Genomic DNA, 19,835 nt, shown 5'->3' with positions numbered 1-19,835 from the left:
AAAAAAAAAAAAAAAAAAAAAAAAAAAAAAAGAATCAGTATGTATGTTCAGCTCTCTTATTCTTTCCCTATTTTAAAAGTTTAGCTTCCTTGTAATTCCAGTAAACAACCTTCTCCACTGGTTCTAATCAGTAGTTCACATCTGTTCCCCTGTCCCTCAGCTCCATCTTGACTCATCCTGGTCACCTGCTCCAGTCACCTGCTCTGGTCATCTTCTTTGACCTACGTCACCCTGGCTACCTGCTCTGACCTGCCTATAACCGTCCTTCCTGCCAAAACACCCGCCCTGCCACTCCAGCTTGGACCCCTGCTCTCTTTAAAATAGCCAGTCAGGATTAGTCTAGCTTATTTGGTCTAACCTAGCCAAAAGGGAACGACAACGCAGTAGGGATGACCTCCGTCAGGCATAAGTACCCTTTCCCTCCTTGCCCAAGCGTGTGGCCACCATTGCTCCATCTGTACACCACACCCTTCTACACAAGTAAACTGCCTTGCTGAGAGGATTTATTTTTGAGTGTTCTTTTGCGGCATCGAAATTTTACTTATAACACTATTATAATAATAAAGGTAACACGTTAAAATATTCTCTGTAGTATAATATCCCAAGACATACTGAAGCCCCTGGGGTCCATGCACGTCTTCTAGAAGGTCCTGGGGGCTGGCTGGTGGTGAGAATGCCCTGGTTGATCAGCTTACCCAGTAGCACCTCCAGAGGGCTCAGCTGAAGGAACTCGGAGACAGCTCAGTTTTCCTTGTTCATAGCCTCCTCTGACTGGCTCTGGGTAGCCATTTGACATTTGTTTTTCTGAGTGGTCAGAGGGCTGGTGCTTCCTGCTTGCCAATGCTAATCTGCCATGGGAATCAAAATTCACCGTACTGGTTGACATAGTTTTCTCAAAACATTTTAAAACCTTATTTAGGGCTTATTTTGGACAGTCAAAATGCTAGCTAAAACAGTCACAGAATAGCAAGACCTTGCAACCAGATCTTGTGCTTTGCAGTATTTTGTGCCTATCCACTCTATAGTGCATTTCTAGTCAGCCGGGATGAAGGAGTATGAAGCTGGGACATATTTTTTTTAACATGCAAGAATTGTATTGGAAATGGTTCCATATTTTTTGCATAGTGCTAGTCATAAAATAAGACAGTCCTAATTACTACATTTACTTTCTTCTGTGTAGGAATATATCACAAGGAACATTTAGAGGATACCGACATGAGCTCTGCCAGTTCAAAGAAATCAGTCAGAGTGATTACAGTGGGCTTTGGATTGCATCCAGGTTATGGAAGGCAAGAATAGATTAGCGGTATGTGCCATCAGAGCCGGGCAAACTCTTGACTTTGTAAAAGTCTCAGTATTCTTCAAGCTTAGACATGACTTACTCAGGCTACATTTTCAATGAAATATTGCTGGGAGCATTTAAAAGCTGGAAAATACAAGCTTGTCAATAGAGATGCTCCCCCAACTCCCCAAAAGATGTGTGAGATCATTTCAAAATAGAATAAGTCTGCTGTCACCAGTATTTTGGGTTAGAGGGGGCAAAGTCTGCACAAGCAGAAGCAGCCCAAGTTTGGTGTGGTCCTATAGCCCAGGTTCAGGGACCACCATTTCTCTCGAGAAACAAAAAAGATTCACATTTGAATGAATTTGTTTTGGCTGCTAATTTTGTAAAGAATTGACTTTTTTTTAATAAGAAGGAAAAAGTATTAGGTAAAAGTTGTAATATACATGTCTTGAGAAAACTTCTTTTTCTGAGACAGGGTCTTGCATGGTCATCCAGGCTAGAATACAGAAGTGAGATCCTAGGCCACTGCAGTCTTGAACTCCTTGGCACAAGCTGTTCTCCTGCCTCAGTCTTCCAAGTGTCTGGAACTACAGGCACGTGGACGTGGTGATTTGGAGTAGGTGGGACTACAGGCATATACGTACCACTATGCTCAGCTAAATATATATATTCTCCTGACTTCAAGAGATCCTCTTGCCTTAGCCTCCCCAAGTATTGAGATTACAGGTATGAATCACTGGGCCTAGCAGAGGAAACTTCTAGGTTTTTATTTGGATATCTCATCCCTGCCAGTACACTATCTTGAGTGGATGGGCTTTTTACTTCCTCCCTCACCTCTCATAGATAATACAAATGTGAATTTGATATTCATTAGTATGCTTGTGTTTTGTTTCATGAAACACCAACATTTTCAACAAACACGTACTCAACAAGTACTGAACACTAACTAGCACCAGAGTTCATTCTCATCTCTAAAATACAGTGGAAAACATGTGTGGAGTTTATATACTGAAGTGGGATAGTCCAGAAAATGGAGGTCAGGCATGGTGGCTCACACATGTAATCCCAGCACTTTGGGAGACAGAGGTGGGTATATCACTCAAGGTTAGGAGTTCGAGACCAGCCTGGAAACATGGTGAAATCTTGTCTCTACTAAAAGTACAAAAATTATGGGCACAGTGGCGGGTACCTGTAATCCTATCTACTCAGGAGGCTGAAGCAAGAGAACTGCTTGTACCCAGGAAAAGAAAATGGGGTATTTTATATACTTGTGTTTAACTTTTTTAAAAAAATTAACTTCCTTCTCTTCTGTAACATACTTTGTGGAACTCCCTCCAAGGCAACAGATAAAGATATATGTGAGCAACCTCTTAATGAGATTTCTGAATATATTCTGTAAAGCTATTTGGAAAGAGCTGGATTTGCATGATTACTTTAGGATGACACAACCCATATCTCCATGAGTCCAGACAGACACTGACCTTTTCCATCAGCTTCTAAGACATCTTGACCACATAAAGCTGTCAGGCATGTGAGCAAACTCTTGCCTCGCCCTTTGGCTAGAATCCTTACTGTGGGGCCAAGTCTTAGCCTGAGCCTTCTATCTATGAGTATTCCTCAGTCTGGATCCATATCCCTCATAAGTGGCTAAAACATGCTGTTTCCACTACCATTCGACATATGATCTCAAGGATAACAACTGGAGAATGTTAATTGAACACTTATTCTTAGCAGAATTGGAACCATCACCCTCATTTTACAAACAAGGACACAGGAGGCTCCATTCAAAGTAACCTGCTTAAAGTTACACACCTTAGCAGGTATGCAGGTGGGAGTTCCTGCACTTAACCCCTGTGTTCTATGATACCCTTCTGGATATGAAAACTGCTATTGTGGTCATACCAAATATTCCATTTATTTTCTAAGCAAGGCAATCTAGTTTCTCAACCATAGTTCATTTGACAAGTTTCCGATATCTTGCAATCTATACAAACTTGTTTTCTTTCTGGCAACCTTAGCCTATGGAAACATTATTATTATTATTGTGATAATAGAAATGCCATTTTTGTTATCTTTCATCCTAAATTACCATTTTATTTTGTGGCTTTAGAATTTTTATGAAATACTCCATGCTTTTCATAAGCAATTTGCAAAATACAGGGGGAAACTTATAAGACATGTATTCAACATTTAGGAGTATCTTTATTTTATTAGTGAGTGCATATGTGTTTGGACACACACATGAATGTGTATTTCCATAGCAAAATTGCATCATTCCATAACCATTTTTAAGACCTTTACTACAGATCATTACTTTCCAAAATGGTTTTGCCAACTGTACTGGCTCTGATACCACATGAAATTGCCCTGCCCGCATCAGTACACCCACACAATTTTATCTTTCATTTCGTTGTGGCCAGTGAGATAAGCAGATATATTCTCAGTATGCCAATGTCTATTTCTGTGGTTACTAGTGAGGTAAAACATTATTTCACATGCATATTAGTCATTAATGCTTCTTTTCACAATTATTAGTTGATGTCAAATACTCCCTTTTTACTAGGTGGTCACTGTTTTGCCTTATTGATTTGTAAGTAAGACAAATCAGTACTGATTTACTCCACAGACTGCGTTCATTTATTTATTCACTCATTTGATAGGTACCTACCTGCCAAAGCCCTGTTGTTTACTTTCTCCCTTGCTTAGAACACAAGTCTTAGCCTGTGTAGCCAAAAACACATCTGAGAATTGCCTTACAAGACTTTTTCAACTGAGTTCATATTTTATCATATCTAAAATCACACGATCAATATAGTTATTTTAAGTATAATTAAAACAGTACTCATGGGTCCAAGATGGTAACATGCAAAGGAATTTGATTTCAGCTTTAACCTCAGGGTTTGTCTTTGCAAATTCAAAATGCCAACAACCTATGACATAAGTTATTACATAAAGTCTATTAATCTGAATTATTTGAAATAAAACATAGCTTATGGACCATAAGAAGCAGGAAAGCAGAGAACTTCTAATTGACCAACACCCAATAAGCCTTGATTCCTGGTTTGGAACCTTAACGAAGAGAAGATCCATTAGTAATTGTATACTACGAATTTCTCATTTTTGAGTCTTAAATTTAATTCTTCCCTAAATTAAGGAACAAATCCTTCATTATCAAAGAGAGTAAACTGGGGGGTGGGGGGGGGGAAGAATGAGCACATTTCATGAATCCTTGAATGTCTGAGAATATCTTTTCAATGCTTCACATATTAAAGACAATTGAGCTGGGTATAAATTCTTGGATTACAAGCACTTTCCCTCAAAACTCTATATACATTGCTCAAATCTTCTCTGAAATTTACTGTTTCACTGAAACCTGATTTTACCTTTGGAGATAAACTACTTCTTTTATACGAATTGTAAAGTTTTTTTCTTTCTTCTCTTTGTAAATATAAAATTTTATAAAGGTAATTCTTAGACAGGTCTTTGTTCCACAGGAGGTGCTTGGAATGTAATGATTGCTTTAAATGTATACACTCAGGGTTTTATATTCTGCTCAGAAAAATTGTTTTAAAATTATATTTAAGTACTGCTTCTCTTCTAACTACTCTAAAATCCTTCTCCAGAAAACCCACAATGTTTTCATAGATCTACTTTCTATGACCTCCATGTCTAGAATTTGTTACATTTTTGTTCTATTCTTCTATATTCCAGGATAAGGTCTTACATGCTTGTCACCATGAATGTTCAATTTTCCTTTGTATGCATTCTTCCCTTTATTGACTCCACTGCAGATTTTTTCATTGTTTAGTATGTATATCTGGCATAAGATTGCCCGGATATAAATCTCATATTCCCTATTTATTAACTATGTAAGTTTGAGCAAGTTGCTCAACTTTTCTGAGCTTAGTTTCCCCATCTGTAAATAGTGGTAATAATAATACTGACCTGTGAAAATCAGGGTTTTTAGTTATAAGCACCAGAAAACACTCTGGCTAACTTAAGGATAAAAATATTTACTGAAAAGATATTACACAGTTCACTACTATATATTACCCCATAAAGCCTATAAAGATAGGAAAATGCATGGAACAAAGAAATTGAGATAGATGTTCAGTGGCCAAAATAACCTGTAGGACTTTTACTGAATTAACTCCAAAATGTGTGATAAAGAACACAGAAGATCTTCCATTTACAGAATTAAGTACAATGCCTGGTACATAGTAAGTACTCAATAAACATTAGCTGTTAGTCTCCTACTGGATTTCTATTCCATAGACATCACTGATTCTTACATCTTACTCACAATTACAATTTTTCTAGTTTGCCACTTGTTTCCTGTTGTGGTAGCAGCAGCAGCAGCAGTAGTAATGGTAGTGGTGGTGGCAGTAGGAGTAATAGTAAGGTGAACAGAGACAGCAATTTAGCTGCATCAAAGAGCAGCAAGCAGTAAAGCAATGAAGGGTCTTTGTTCGCACAATGGCAGACCTGTCATAGATGATCCATCCTTTGCGTTTCTGATCTACTGGTTTTAAAGTAAGAAGAGCATTCTCCAACTCTGACAAATGTCTTCATAGGTATTTAGTGGGAAATTGAAGTTTTATCCAGGGTTAACAAGTTTGCTTTTTTAAAAAAATTATTCAACTAGATAAAATAGCCCCACATCAATAAAACACATTTGCCCAATTCTGTAGTGCAGATCAAATAAGCAAAGTGCAACAGTATTCTGTTCAGTACCCAAAACTATACAAATATGTTTCATAGTCTTACCCACAGGCCTTCAAATCTTCTAATCAATCAGCTTAGAATAATGTCAACAGCAGCAATCACTAAGATTATTTTTCACACAATAGTTTAATAAGAATTTGCCTTTTCATTATTCTTTGCTAACCGAAATAAAATCAAAATCTTGTTTTTAAGAGCTTACTTTATAGAAAAGTAACATTATTTATCTTCTTATGGAACAAATGAGAAAGTGGGACACTGGGAAAACTCCAGGAAGTATCGTCTCTTCCAATCACCCTAGACTTAAGCCAGGGAACATATAAGGCAGCTGAGATTGTGAATGAAAAAAGGTGTTAGCTGACTCTTCAGTTGGGCATAAGGGCTTATTTTTAAAATAATTTATGGAAATGTTTTCAAAAGCAGAGAAATCATGGCTCATGTCAACTTTGTGATGGAAAGGTATTTCTAAAGGAGTACTTCTAATACAGAAATACTATATATATGGATGAAATAGTAAGAATTATTAATTCGGCCAAAATAGTTTATTAGAAGGCAATAGGCAGTGGTTAAGATCTTAATCTTGGTTTAGGCTCTAAGAATGATTTGAGGAAAATTTGTAAAGGAGATATATGCCTATTAGGGTAGATGATAACACATGATGAACAGTTACTGATGCCACGTTGCTTTATAGGAATTTTCATAAGAAAAAGACTACAAGTTAAAATACTAAACAGTCTATAATTGAAATGCTTTGAACTACAATTTTTAAAGGAAAATTAAATTTTCTTTCAAGAGCCACTAGATTGAAATTCTAAGTATACTTTTAATTTATAATAGCTATTTTCATATTTGAAATATAATTATATAATTGCATAGTATGTTATTTGTCTTTAAGTTTCAATAATGTGTTATTTCAATTTGCTTGTAGGCTATTTCTACTTTGTGTAACTCCTACATTATTAAGGTTTGGGTGCATAAAATCTCAAGATTCTATAAGCTAAAACATAGATTTGTTTTTGAACTACTTGAAAAGAACTTTACATTTTAAATGATCTTTCTTAGGAATGCCTGAAATAAAACAACCATATCCCAAATTACTTTGCTGAGGTACAAGCAGATCTGATCACTTTGGGAACAATACATTCATAAAATATAAACAGATGAAGTAAGACCATATGGACACATTTTTGCAAAGTAACAAAAATGGCAATTTAGAAATTGGGAGCCCTTAAACATGAAGATAGGCACTGGATAGGCTATGTTTTGCAATAGCTATGGAATAAATTTAGGGTTATACCTAAAGGGAAAAATATGTTTCCAAATATTTTTCTCTCTAGAAGTGATTCTAAAAAGAAAAACAACCATGTAAAGCAGAGAATTCAATGCTGAATGATTCTCTCATCCACTGAATCTCACCAACTCAGCAGTCACTCATTTCAAATTTAACAGCATAAAAAGTTTGCATGTACAGGGGGAAACTATTCCATATATTCATAATTTAACTCTGAAAAGAAATTGTAAACTGGATTATTCAACTGAAAAGGAAATTATAATTTTAAACATACAAAGTCAGGGTTGGCTTTAAGTGTTAACAAAGAAAAAATATTCTATTATTTTCAAATGTAAACAAAACCATGCTAATTCAATGGTAAAAATTAAACAAAAATATTCTATTACTTTCAAATGTAAATAAAAGGTAATGGTAATTCAGTGGTAAAAAATAAACCTAAAAATGCCTAAGTTAACAAATTTACATGAAACTGACAATAATACATACTGATAGCCTGTTTAAATACAAAAGGGGCAAAAGTACACACATTCTTGTCTCTTATGGGTCAATTAATGAATATTCATAACTTATCAATTACTACATATTGAAGTATAAATGTGGTTTGTTTTCTCTGCAATCTTCTGAGAGTCGAAACTATATGAACTAGATAGATCATCCTTATATGTCTGCTTATCCCCCCAAATACTCCTTGACAAAGTGCTTTGCTCAGAGTAAGCTTTGAATAAACATTTTTTAATTAATTAAAAGCAAGCGTAATATAAGTATGCAGGCACTGTAAGCATGTTTAGTTTTTGTTCATTAACTGATAAATATTTTGGGCACCTACTATGTTTTCCATGTTTGCATATGTCATCCAGTTATGTGTGAACAGCCACATGGAGTCTGTTTAAGTTCACAGAATTTAATAGTCTTTCACATGAACCCTTCGGTGTCAATACAACCTAAAATGATGCTTCCAATGATATCAAAGAAAACAAATACTAAGTTATTCTGAATATATAATTAAGAACATATAAGACTGGAAGCTTTGCTAGCAGGTCCATCTGATCATTTAACAGACTACCAGGAAATGTAGGCAGGTAGCCAAATACACATGCTTGTTGTTAGCTACCTCTCGGCCGCATAACTTTTTACACTGAGAGGGACAACTTTTTGGGGGAGTAGGTAGTACTCAAATACTGAATAAACCTGTTGGCCATACTCTGTAATATTCTTTAGCCACAGGGACGCTTGAGGTGGAAAATATCCTGCATCCTTAACGAAATGAAGGGAAATGTTAAATTTTGACCACGGCATATGCAACTTAAGAGGACTGATATCCTGAGAGCCAAGTTTTAAGGTTCAGAATTCTTTAATACAAGCCAAACAGTGTCACAAGAGCTCTGCCATTTCTCCCCTTTTGAACCTTGTTTCTATAATATGTAAAATTTGATGATCACACAAAAACCACTGAGATCCAATCTTATCTTGGGGTAGATGCTGCAGTTTAGACACTGAAAACTTCTCTATAGTTTACGTAGTAACAACAACTGCCAGGATAATTTAGTTACCAACAGGAAAAATAACTAAGTTGCCAGGAAAAATCAGAAGTTTCAGGCATCGTACTTATCACACAGAACTTTTAGTTAAGTGACAAACTATACTTGTTTACAGCTGAAATAAAAATTCCCTCTTCTCCATAAGGCTGAGGTGTGTCAGAGAGGACTATTTCATTGTAAATAAGCACAGGGGCCAAACAAAAGGAAGTTACAAAGGCAGGTGCCTAACAGCTGAGTTGTTTCAGTTCCAGAGGAATAAAGTAAATAATTTTACTGGAATTTGTTCACTTCTGGGCATTTTGCCATACAGGAAGGGTGTGTGATTACTGAAGTTAAGATATCTATGTAAAAATGAAGTAACATCAATAGGACACAGTTGGGCTTCAGATTTCCTTATTTTGTCTTCAAAAAATTAAGGATCTCTGGCTCTCATTTTACTCTTGGATATTTAAATATCACTTAAGTTATATGGACATACTGAAGATAGAATGGTTATTTTCACAAAAGCCAGAAAATATCTTGAAAGTGGTAGTCTCTTTAAGAGCCACACATATGAGGAACATGCAATTTTCACTCATCAAAGATAACAACAGAAGCACACACAGTGTCTAATTTGAGACCTCACAAGAGTAAGACGAGTACATATAAAATTAGCATCTTTTACCAAACCTATTCTTTGCTTACCATTTCATGCTATCTGGATTGGCCTCAACCTTAAATCTAGATTCTAAGCTTCTTAAATCATTAACCAAAAATATAATGTGGTTTGTGGGACAGGAACAGTGGTTCATGCCTGTAATTCCAGCACTTTGGGAGGCCAAGGCCGGCAGATCACCTGAGGTCAGGAGTTTGAGACCAGCCTGGCCAACGAAGAAATCCCATCCCTACTAAAAATACAAAACTTAACCGGATGTGGTGGTAGAGACCTGTAATCCCAGCTACTTTCAAGAGGCTGAGGCAGGAGAATAGCTTGAACCCAGGAGGCATAGGTTGCAGTGAGTCCAGATCACATCACCAATGCACTCTGGGCGAATAACAGACTGAAAGTTAGAGAGCCTGAAAATTATGGCCGGGTTCAAATAGAGATCTCAATTATTTAAGAAACTTTATGACAGAAGATGAAAGACTCCAATGAATATTACAAGTGCAATTCTACAAAACCAGAAATCAACTTGCACCCTACACAGAACTGTGAAAGATACTTGCAAATCCTATCGATGATTGGCCATACTATCCTCTTTTAAAGAGTGTTTCTAAAACCAAGGGATCATATCTGAACCATTATAAAACTACAGTGTATTCTAGCAACTGATAATAATACCCTGCACATGGCCCTTGGCTTGCTGCTTCCTTGCGCCTGTGAGTGGGCATTCTGACACATCTAAGTAAGTCGCAGAGGGCAGCAGCAAGGCTCTGGATGAGCAGTGAATGTCTTATCAAATTCTAATTCCTCTGCATACAAGGGTGTGCTGTGTATTTCAATGACAAATCAATCAGTGTAGCCTAAGGTTTTCACAGGAAGAGGCAGGATCCTTTGAGGGTACCACATTTGTATTTCTTTTTTTGGAGACAGGTTCTCGCTCTGTCACCCAGGCTGAAGTGCAGCGGCACGATCACGGCTTACTGCAGCCTTAACTGCCCAGGCTCAGGCGACTCTCCCACGCAGCTGGGACGACAGGCGCACACCACCACACCCAGCCAATTTTTTGGCATTTTTTGTAGAGACAGGGGTTTTGTCATGTTGCCTAGGCTGGTCTTGAACTCCTGAGCTCAAGCCATCTACCCACATCAACCTCTCAAAGTGCTGGGATTACAGGCATGAACCACCATGCCCAGCGCTGTATTTATCTATTTATTACATGTAAGAAATTAAGCTAGGCACTAACTAGTATCAAGTTTGTCAGATATTTTTGAAAACTATTAGGAGATTCCTCCTTTCCTACATCTGTATTCATCATCGACTCCTGGATTCTTATTAGGAGTTGAGTCGAACAGCAGAACCTGCCAAAGGATGATCCTAATTACAGCCAACTGGTGGCTGAAGTTCTACTGACACTTCCTGTAATTTCAGAATCATGTCCAGGAATCACATTACTTTGCGATTCCCACAGATTGACTTTTTATTTCTCTTAAAGCATAATTCTTAACATTTCTTTGGTAGATACCCATATCACCTGATACACATAACACCGGTGGATATTGTGTGACATCACCAAGATAGCCATATCCTTTTATTCCCTAAACTTAACTTTCAACTAAATTGGACAGATGTGAGATGAAAGTTATGACACCTATGTTATTATCTGACCATAAATATGAAATAAAATTTTATTTTGCACTACAGAGATTGGATTTAAATCCTGTATCAATATGGATACAGTGCAATTCAAATTGTCTTAAGAAGAATGTTCAGCTGCGTGACAAGTTTTCTAGGTGCTATGAGACTTTCTTGCTGACAATGTTTCTGTGAATGTGGCTACAGGTTGTTATCTTAACAAAACTGCAAGTTGACGACAAAGTAATCAACAGTAAGTATTATCTATTCATTTCCTGCTCGAACAATCATTTATTACAGGTCTAATATATCCCAGGCGCTGAAAGAGGGGCAACCTGTAACATAGGTATAAAACGATGTATAAAACATGGCTCTATCCTTAGGGAGCTGACTATATAATCCAAAGAAGCATACTATTAAGAGTCCTGGCAGTGGTAGAAAGTACTGAAAGAGATCAGGAGAGAGGTTCGATTTCAGGCTGGGTATGTTTCATTAAAGAGGTAGCGTCCGAACAGAAGTTGCAAGGATTCTTTCTGTCTGTCAAGGAGTGAGGATTTTTCTGTACCTTCGCAGGTATGCATCTACATGACTGACATCACTGTGAGAGGTTATCACTTCATAAAAGACAATGTAAATTCGAGCATTATGCTGAAGAACAGGAAACAGCTAGGTTCTGGCACTGGAGGATTCTAGGGAAAGCATAACCCAGTGAAGAAAGATTTCATTGTTTTATGATACTCCATGTCCAATTTCAGATATTTAACAGACTAATGGTTTGTTAACAAGACTGCTATTGGTTGCTTACCATTTCCCTTCCTACTACTTACCATGAATTGCCCAGGGGGAGTATGTGTGAGGTATTTTACTGGCTTAGATGTACTTTACTGAAGAACCCAGACTTTTCCTCTCAAAATCCAGGTGAATTTTATAATATACTACCTTGCAATGCCTTAACCAAGTGCCTTGACATTATGTTTGGGGTTGCAATAAATTAGCATGTTCATTAAACATAATTTCATATGCTCTTTCTCTTAACATACACATAAAACCGTACATTTATGTATACAGTTTTTGTGAGACCAATATGAAGTTTTTAAAGTTTAATGTCTGCATAAGTAAACTACTGTCACAGCATAAACACTGCTCAATATTCAGAAAGTTTGTTTTCTGCTATCAATATCCAAAAAAAGGGCTCACTGAATCTTTAGCCATGCTCAGAAATAGAACCGCTAGCTCCTCCTGAGATGAGCCTTTTCTTCTTATGCATAAGTGATGACGATAGTAATGTTAGCCCTTACTAAGTGCCAGGTACTGGAAGCATTTTACCTATGTTTATTTAAGGTCCTCACTATTAGTATCCCCATCTTACAAATGAGCAAACTGACAACAGAAAGGTTAAGTAATATTTTCAAGATCACATGGGCAGCAGAGAAAACAGAATGGAAACCTAGTCCATCTACCCAGTTGCAGTGACAGGGTCCCTTCCTTTTGTGACCTACGGAAACACCATTCCTAAGACACACCACTAAACAAGGTCTATTCTTTTGAGATCAATAGAGTGGATACCATTATGGCATGGCACTGAGGCCTTTTTTTAAAATAATAGTAATAATAATAATAATAATAATAATAATAATGGGCCCAGTACAGTGGTCACACCCATAATCCTCACAGTTTAGAGAAAATGAGGCAGGAGAATTGCATGAGGCCTGGATTTCGAAACCAGCCTGGGCAACACAGTGAGACCCCATCTCTACAAAAAAAATTGAAAACTAGAAATTAGCCAGGTGCAGTGATGCACGCTTGTAATCCTAGTTACTCAGAAGGCTGAGGTGGGAGGATTGCTTGAGCCCAGGAGTTTGAAGCTGCAATGAGCTAAGAAGATGACAGTGTACTCCATCCTGGGCAACAAAGCAAGACCCCATCTCTAAAAAGTAATAATAATTATGCATCCCATCTAAGAATATTGCTCTTTTGGATACAAAACATGATTAATATTTATTACAATTGCATGTAACAGTGGGCTAAGAGTGTCACACTCTGACTAGTAAATTTTAAAATCAAACATATAAGGTGAATAGTAATTAATTGCAGGGGAGTTATTTAAAACCAGGAGAGTATCTTGGAAAAAGACACAGATGTGGTGGTGTCCTGGGTTGAACAAGTGAAATGCTAAGTACTTACAATTTTTAAAAGAAATTATGTGTAAAACTGCAAATTTTACAGATTTATAAAATTTTATAGATTAATAAACTCAAATTTCTCAGGATAGGAACAGAACCAAACTAGAGTATATCATCCTACTAACTAAATAATTGTTATATGTAATAACTGTTTTAATACGTAAGACAAATACATTTTTGGGTGCCTTGAGAAACTGGAACCCTTCTTACCATCTCCCACAAAATATTTATTCAGAACACTATTTACAGCCAAAAGACAAAATTTTGAAGTCATTTGAGGTCATCAAGGAATTCTACTGTCAAAATCTTAACAAGTTTCCTTATTTTCTTACATGTAGGGTATGTGGTCTCAAGGTACAAACAGAAAGTTCTCAATGTTATGTTTACTGCACACAGTTAATAGTTTTAAGCCAGTTGTAAACATTTTGATAAATTGACCATGTTTCACCAAAACACAGTATATACTAAGAGCCCCAAATAAATCAGAGCCTTCTCATCTTACAGCTCCATGGGTCAAATCCTGATAATTATGAAGTGCTATCGAAGAGTCCTTTTTTCTACCCTAAAGATGATAGAAGCTTAAACATTCTATAGATTGGTAGAAGACAAAAACTGTACTGACTATATCTTGTACCTTCTCAAACTCTTAGTATGTGGAAAGTTTAAAAACTTCAAATTTAATTGGGGAATAAAAAATATTTTGATATCTTGTTCCTAAAATAAACTGTGAAATAATTTTTCTTGAAAATAGTTCTAACATCAGACATGTGTCATAGTTATGAAGCAATCTTTCATGCCACATTCCAAGTTACAGCAAATGGTACAATAATAAGGTATTAAATGTTTCCTTAATCTTTGTCATCATTAGTCATTTGAGTTACTGATACTGACTTTTAAAAGAATATAAGAGAAAATACAACATTATCTCTCCTGAGAAAGAAAATCCAGTGGCTTAATCATACTATTTTTTATAAAAATTTATCTTAAATTATTTCAACCAAATAACCCTCACAAGGGACATATAATGTTTTTTAAAGAAAAGAGGCAGGGGGGAAAAAGAAAACTATCCCTGGAACTTTAAATTTACATTTACCTCATTAAACTTTCAAACTTTAAAAAATTAAAATCCCAGAATTCCAATTTCTTTAAGCACAACAGATAAGATCTAATACAGAAGGTTACTTGGGTTTGAAGGATAGAGAGTATTAATGCCTTAAAAAATCAACAAACATGACATTGAAGCAAACTGGCACAGTTTGACAAGTTTTAGAACATTAGCTCACAAATGAATATACTTAAATTTAGACAAACACACAAATATAGCCTTTATCCAAAAATCACAAAGACAACCCTATATATACTGCCTATGTTAAAATGTTCAAAATACCTAATGCTATTACAGGACTCAGGTTGCCAGAGTCCTGATAGAAAAGTCAGCATTGAGAACTATGCTTTACACAGCTTTGCGTGCATGCACACACTCTGCAATGTGGGAGAGACAGAGACACCGATCACCATCGAGATTGTCCTTACTTGCAGACGCACAAGTATCCTGCATGTTCCGATTCTGACTGGCACCTGGAGCAGCTCTACATGCCAGTCATCCCAATGTACTCAGGGATGTAAACACCTTATAATTAGAAAACGTGAAGGCGTCAAGGACGTTAGACAAATTTAAAACATATCTAAAGATTAATTTTTAAAGGCATTAAAGAAATAATTCATTGCCAATTTCAATAAGAGTATGTACCTGCTCCTTCACGGACGCTAGAATAGTGGTGGCTGTGGTCTCGGGTTCCATGCCTGGGCCAGTGGAGGCAGCTTCCTGGCGGGTCTGTGGTTGCCCCTCCTCCACCAATGACACCTGCTCAGGAGCTGGCATTCCTCCTGCAATCAAGCAGGCAAAGGGTTAATACTTTCTTCTGGGCTCCCTTGCAGAAACTGAGGATTTGCAGATGGTTCCTAGCAACTACAGTAGACTACAGTCTACACCCCATGATCAAAAGTTTGTTAAATTGCTAAATTTTCTAAAGAGGTGATCAATAAGTAAATATGACTAACTTATCAAGAAACTAAATAATAAACACTCTACATTGCTATGGGGGTCTGTTTTCAAAGTAATACGCACACACAAAGAGATCTACAAATGTTAACTGACATGAGAAGAATGTTTTACCAACTGCAGAAGAGATTTTTGCAACAGAAAAGACAGAGTTTAAAACCCAAAGAAGGCTTAAAAATAAAAGTCTGCTTATTTGATTGAAATATAATATATTAATAACTAGCAACAAGGTTGGTGGAGTCTTATAGCTAGCTTGGTTTCTTTAGAAGAATCTGATTATTCAAAGATAACAATGACTAGGAATGTGGTGTTGAAAAGAAAATCTACTTTTCAGACCCATAGCTTATAACAGAAGAATAGGTTCTTGGCAGGAGATAGAGTGCCTTTCCTAAGACAACACATAGAGCAGTGTGTTTGCCAAGAGACTTACTGAGCTGACATGGACTTTCTACAGTTTTGGAAAATAGGGGAAAACAACGCTTGCATAAAATGTTATACAAATTTTAATAACTCATGCACATGTCAGTCTCTGTCTTTTGAATACAGTCTTTATCATACCATGACATTAGCCTAGTGCCTGGCATATGAAATGGTACTCAATTAATGTTCACTAAATAAATAATACATGAATGAAAGATAATATATTTTTACTGTCTGATTCCAGTCATTAGGCAAATCCCACCAAGTCCTAAGATGCCTGAGAGATCCTATCTGTTTAGATGTGTCACTCTGTATATTCATACAGAGACATTTGAGACTATAAATATTTTTCTCAACATTCTTCAGTTTTCTCTTGCAAATTACTCTACTATTATTTTTCAATTTATAATCAATTAACTTCCACAGACTTCAATTCTACAGTTTGATCTGGGACGTTTTTCCCCATTCCCTCGAATTTCAATGTCAGTCTTCTGTTTCCAAAATAATAATCCATAAGTAAAAGGGGAGGTGTACATACCCTCTGAGCTCCCATCTTCTTCCCTACTCTCCTGGCTTCCACATTAGTGGAGAGGGTCTAAGTTTCAGGTTTCTGCTGGTGGTTGTTTTATTCTTGTCATATTAACAGGCATAAATGGACAGTGGGTCTGATTGCATTTTCCCCGACACCAGCCTCACGAATTCTCATTTTCACAGTGCATTAAGACCTAAATGGACTTTGAACTGCAAGCAGGATCTGCTCAAGTATGAACAGTAGAAGGATCCTGAGGCATGAGATGAGAGGGTCTAGGGTCGAAACCTAAGTGCCCTGGGGCAAGTTTCTAGCTCGCCGAGCCTCACTTCCTTGCCAATAAAAATGGCTAGTTCTTTATACATTGTAATAATTTTACAGCAATCTATATTTTTTAGTTTATGTGGAATGCTTGAGATGTAAAACAAATATTATTAACTGAATAAAATTCTTTCTCTATCAAGTACTCATTAAAGAGAAGATAAAAGGTCTATAAAGAAAAAAAATGCTACACAAAGATCCTAGATTAGCATTTAAGGCAAGTAAAGATAGAAAAGTATTCTAGCCATTGAAAAATTACACACCTTAAAATAAGCAGATGGTTGCAAAGAACAAAAATGTTACTATGCAACAGTGAAACAAATAATGCCAAGAACCAAAAATTTTAAATGTCGAGTATAATATCATGAAACCACCAGTGTGTAAGAAGAAAAAGAGAAGGAAAAATTCAGTGAACAAAGAGAAGTTGAGAAAAGGAGAAACAGAAGTGTCACTGGGGAAGTAATTACTAATATAGAAGGAGCCTTACTGTTAAAAAGATGTTGAATGACACTATTGTAGTTGTATTACGTCACTGTGAAGATATCATACTTAATTTTACAACATTTATCTTGCTGACCCTGCTTCCCAGGACCAATGAACCTAGAGGAGCATTTTCTGAGGACCACTCTTCCAGGGTCACTGACCATCAGGAGGCTCATCGGCTAGCTGACACAGCAACACAGGATCAAGGCAAAGAGGGTCAGAGAGCTAGTAACTGTGTAAAAGAAACTAATACAATGCTGACAAACTTGGGAGGAGAGGAAATTTTCATAGACATGGATGATATCTATTCTGATTCCTCAAAGGTTAGGACACAACACAGGCAACGATGAACAGTCACTGGATGAGGAGCAAAGCCAATGGTACCTGTCATTACTGAGGGTGACACTTCTCTACCCCTCATCTCTGGAGCAGTGTCAAAATGCCACAACCAACATGGAGCAGGCAAGGGATACCACCGGGCTGACAAGTTATAAACCTATGAAGGTTTTCTATTCATTTTCTTGTAGTTTTCATAACTGCAAGATCATTTAATAAATTGGAAAATATCAAGCTAAGATTGGAGTCACATAGTAATATTATTGCTCCATTCCACTGGCAAAAAAAAAAAAAAAAAAAAAAAAAAAAGAGTACTTATATCCTAAAGAGACTGTGAGAAATTAGGCCTCAAGCTTCCCTCAGTGAACTGAATTCGCCTGATTTGAGCGATCACATTGAGGAGACCTGAGAAATCTTACAGTTAGGTTGCTGAACCATTTTTGAGGGTTCTACAGAGAATGAAGATATGCCAGAAAATTGGAAGGCGGAAAATGCCATGGCTGTTTTTGGAAAAAGAGAAGGTAGACTCTTCACATTACAAACTACAGAGCTAGACATAGATCTTGGGTGAGATTCTTTAAAGGATTTTATCCAAGAGGTGATTTGTGAGAACTAAAATGAGGCGCCAAAGAAAAGTCATGTTAAGCTGGTGTAGTTGCTGTCTGCAGCAGTGTAACTATGGAAAAGCAGTGTTACCTAAACTCTAGTAGGCGTGTATGATATTAGAGGTCCCCCATGACATTGTTATTAACATAGAAATGGGGCTGGAATAAGGGCAACCACTGACTTCAACAATCTATAAACAGATGAATGAAATACATCAATCTATAGAAGTTTCTAATGTAATGCTAGAATTCTGGCCTTGACCCAATCCTACTAAATGTTCTAGCCATGATATCAATACAAGTCATACACAAGTTCTTCAATGACTAAGAAGAATATTGAATTTACCAGATGAATATAAAATTAAAATATATTAAAAAAATACTGCTACACTGCAGTAATGAGCTGCCTCTAATGAGATTAAAAATAACAGGAATAAATACAAGGTCCTGTATTTAGGTTAGCTCAGCAGCACATTGGCAAAGAAATGTAGGCATTTCAGGTTCAAGAGCAAAGTGAGTGAACCATAAGTGAAACAAGGCTGCCCAAATTTAAGGTGATCTTATGCTGTGTTGATATAAGTCGTTAGGAATGATAAAAAGGGTTAAGTGAGCTTACAACTCTCCTTCAGGCTCCTTGGGACATAACTACTTCCAGTTAAGGATGGCACATTAACAGGAATGGACACAGTGTATCCATTCAAGAGATGATGAGTTGGGTGCTAAAGGGATCCAGTCATTATTTCCAGGCAAGGGGACGGAGGATGTGAATGACACAGCTCCTGTTCTTCATGAGCTCAAAGCTCACTGGGAGACATGAGAGGGGCAGTTAATGGAACAAGAAGAGAAAGTTTGACCTGAAGAAGAGAAATCCAATGTTGACAAGCAGGTGCCTATAAGCCTCTGAAGAAGGCTTTTTAGGTTATAATCCCAAGAGCCAGACTAAAAACTAATGGTTTTGTAACAATCGTGTATTAACCTATATTATTACTATCTTTATATTTGGAATCAAAGTAAAAGACTGGAGCAATAATGAAGGCCTTTCCTTTTGGAGCTAACAGTCAAATGCTTAAAATTTCAAGAACTGATTGCCTCTGAAGGTGGCACATTGCCATGATGAGAGATCTTTAACCAGAGTCTGGATGATGATTGCAGGAGGAACAGTGTAGAAGAGATGCTGCACTGTGTGTGTGGCAGAAACAGGAAACTCCAAACCTTGAGACCAACACTAAGATTAAACAAGTTCTACATTCTGAACAGATGTGAATGTTCCTCAGGAGTTTTCAAAATGTTGTCTACTGTATCATACTGTCTCTGTATCAGGCCAGGACCTGGGCTTTCCCTTAGGGAATGGTGGGTGATACTGGAAACTGTAGCATTAGCTGGTTTTCTCTTTGGCTATACAAAGCTCAGAGATGAATTTATAACCAACTCTTACATGTATGGGTATGCATATCAGTGTTCTCATTTTATCCCAGGCTTTACTTAAAAATGTTTTCTTTGCCCAGGTCTCCCTTTTAAAATCATACCATTAGACTGAATTCTTTGGAGGCTCCTAAAACACTTTTTAAGAGGGGGGTTGACTATGAACAGTTGTGTATTTTTCATCATAATCCTTACTGAACACAAAGAGGCTCATAGGTGAAACTGTTAGTATAATTATATGTGTGTGGATGTATGTATCTTAATCTTATATTCAACTATCAGTGAGTAACAGGCAACTTTTCTGCTCAAGGCTGCAGACCGTATAAATTTTAGTATGATTACTGAAGGCTTTCTTGGCATATT

General features: G+C 36.8%; 1 protein-coding gene across 14 annotated transcripts in view; it reads right to left on the bottom strand.

The window, feature by feature from the left end:
* Positions 1 to 19,835, bottom strand: part of PKP4 (plakophilin 4) — a 227,964-nt gene that overhangs the window by 141,861 nt on the left and 66,268 nt on the right. For 13 of the 14 annotated variants that reach the window (XM_032286454.1, XM_032286463.1, XM_032286466.1 and 10 more), the window contains exon 2: positions 15,045 to 15,181. In XM_032286454.1, the coding sequence (XP_032142345.1) occupies positions 15,045 to 15,176 (132 nt within the window). In that variant the 5' untranslated portion in view covers positions 15,177 to 15,181. Of the gene's footprint in view, positions 1 to 14,827; positions 14,925 to 15,044; positions 15,182 to 19,835 lie in introns of all 14 variants that reach the window. The other variant, XM_032286467.1, reaches the window with a different exon arrangement.

Source organism: Sapajus apella, unplaced genomic scaffold (genome assembly GCF_009761245.1).
Source record: "Sapajus apella isolate SASKATOON/1434 unplaced genomic scaffold, GSC_monkey_1.0 scaffold18, whole genome shotgun sequence".
NCBI lineage: Eukaryota > Metazoa > Chordata > Mammalia > Primates > Cebidae > Sapajus > Sapajus apella.
The sequence above is the reverse complement of the archived record's forward strand: the minus strand, read 5'-3'. Positions and strand labels throughout refer to the sequence as shown.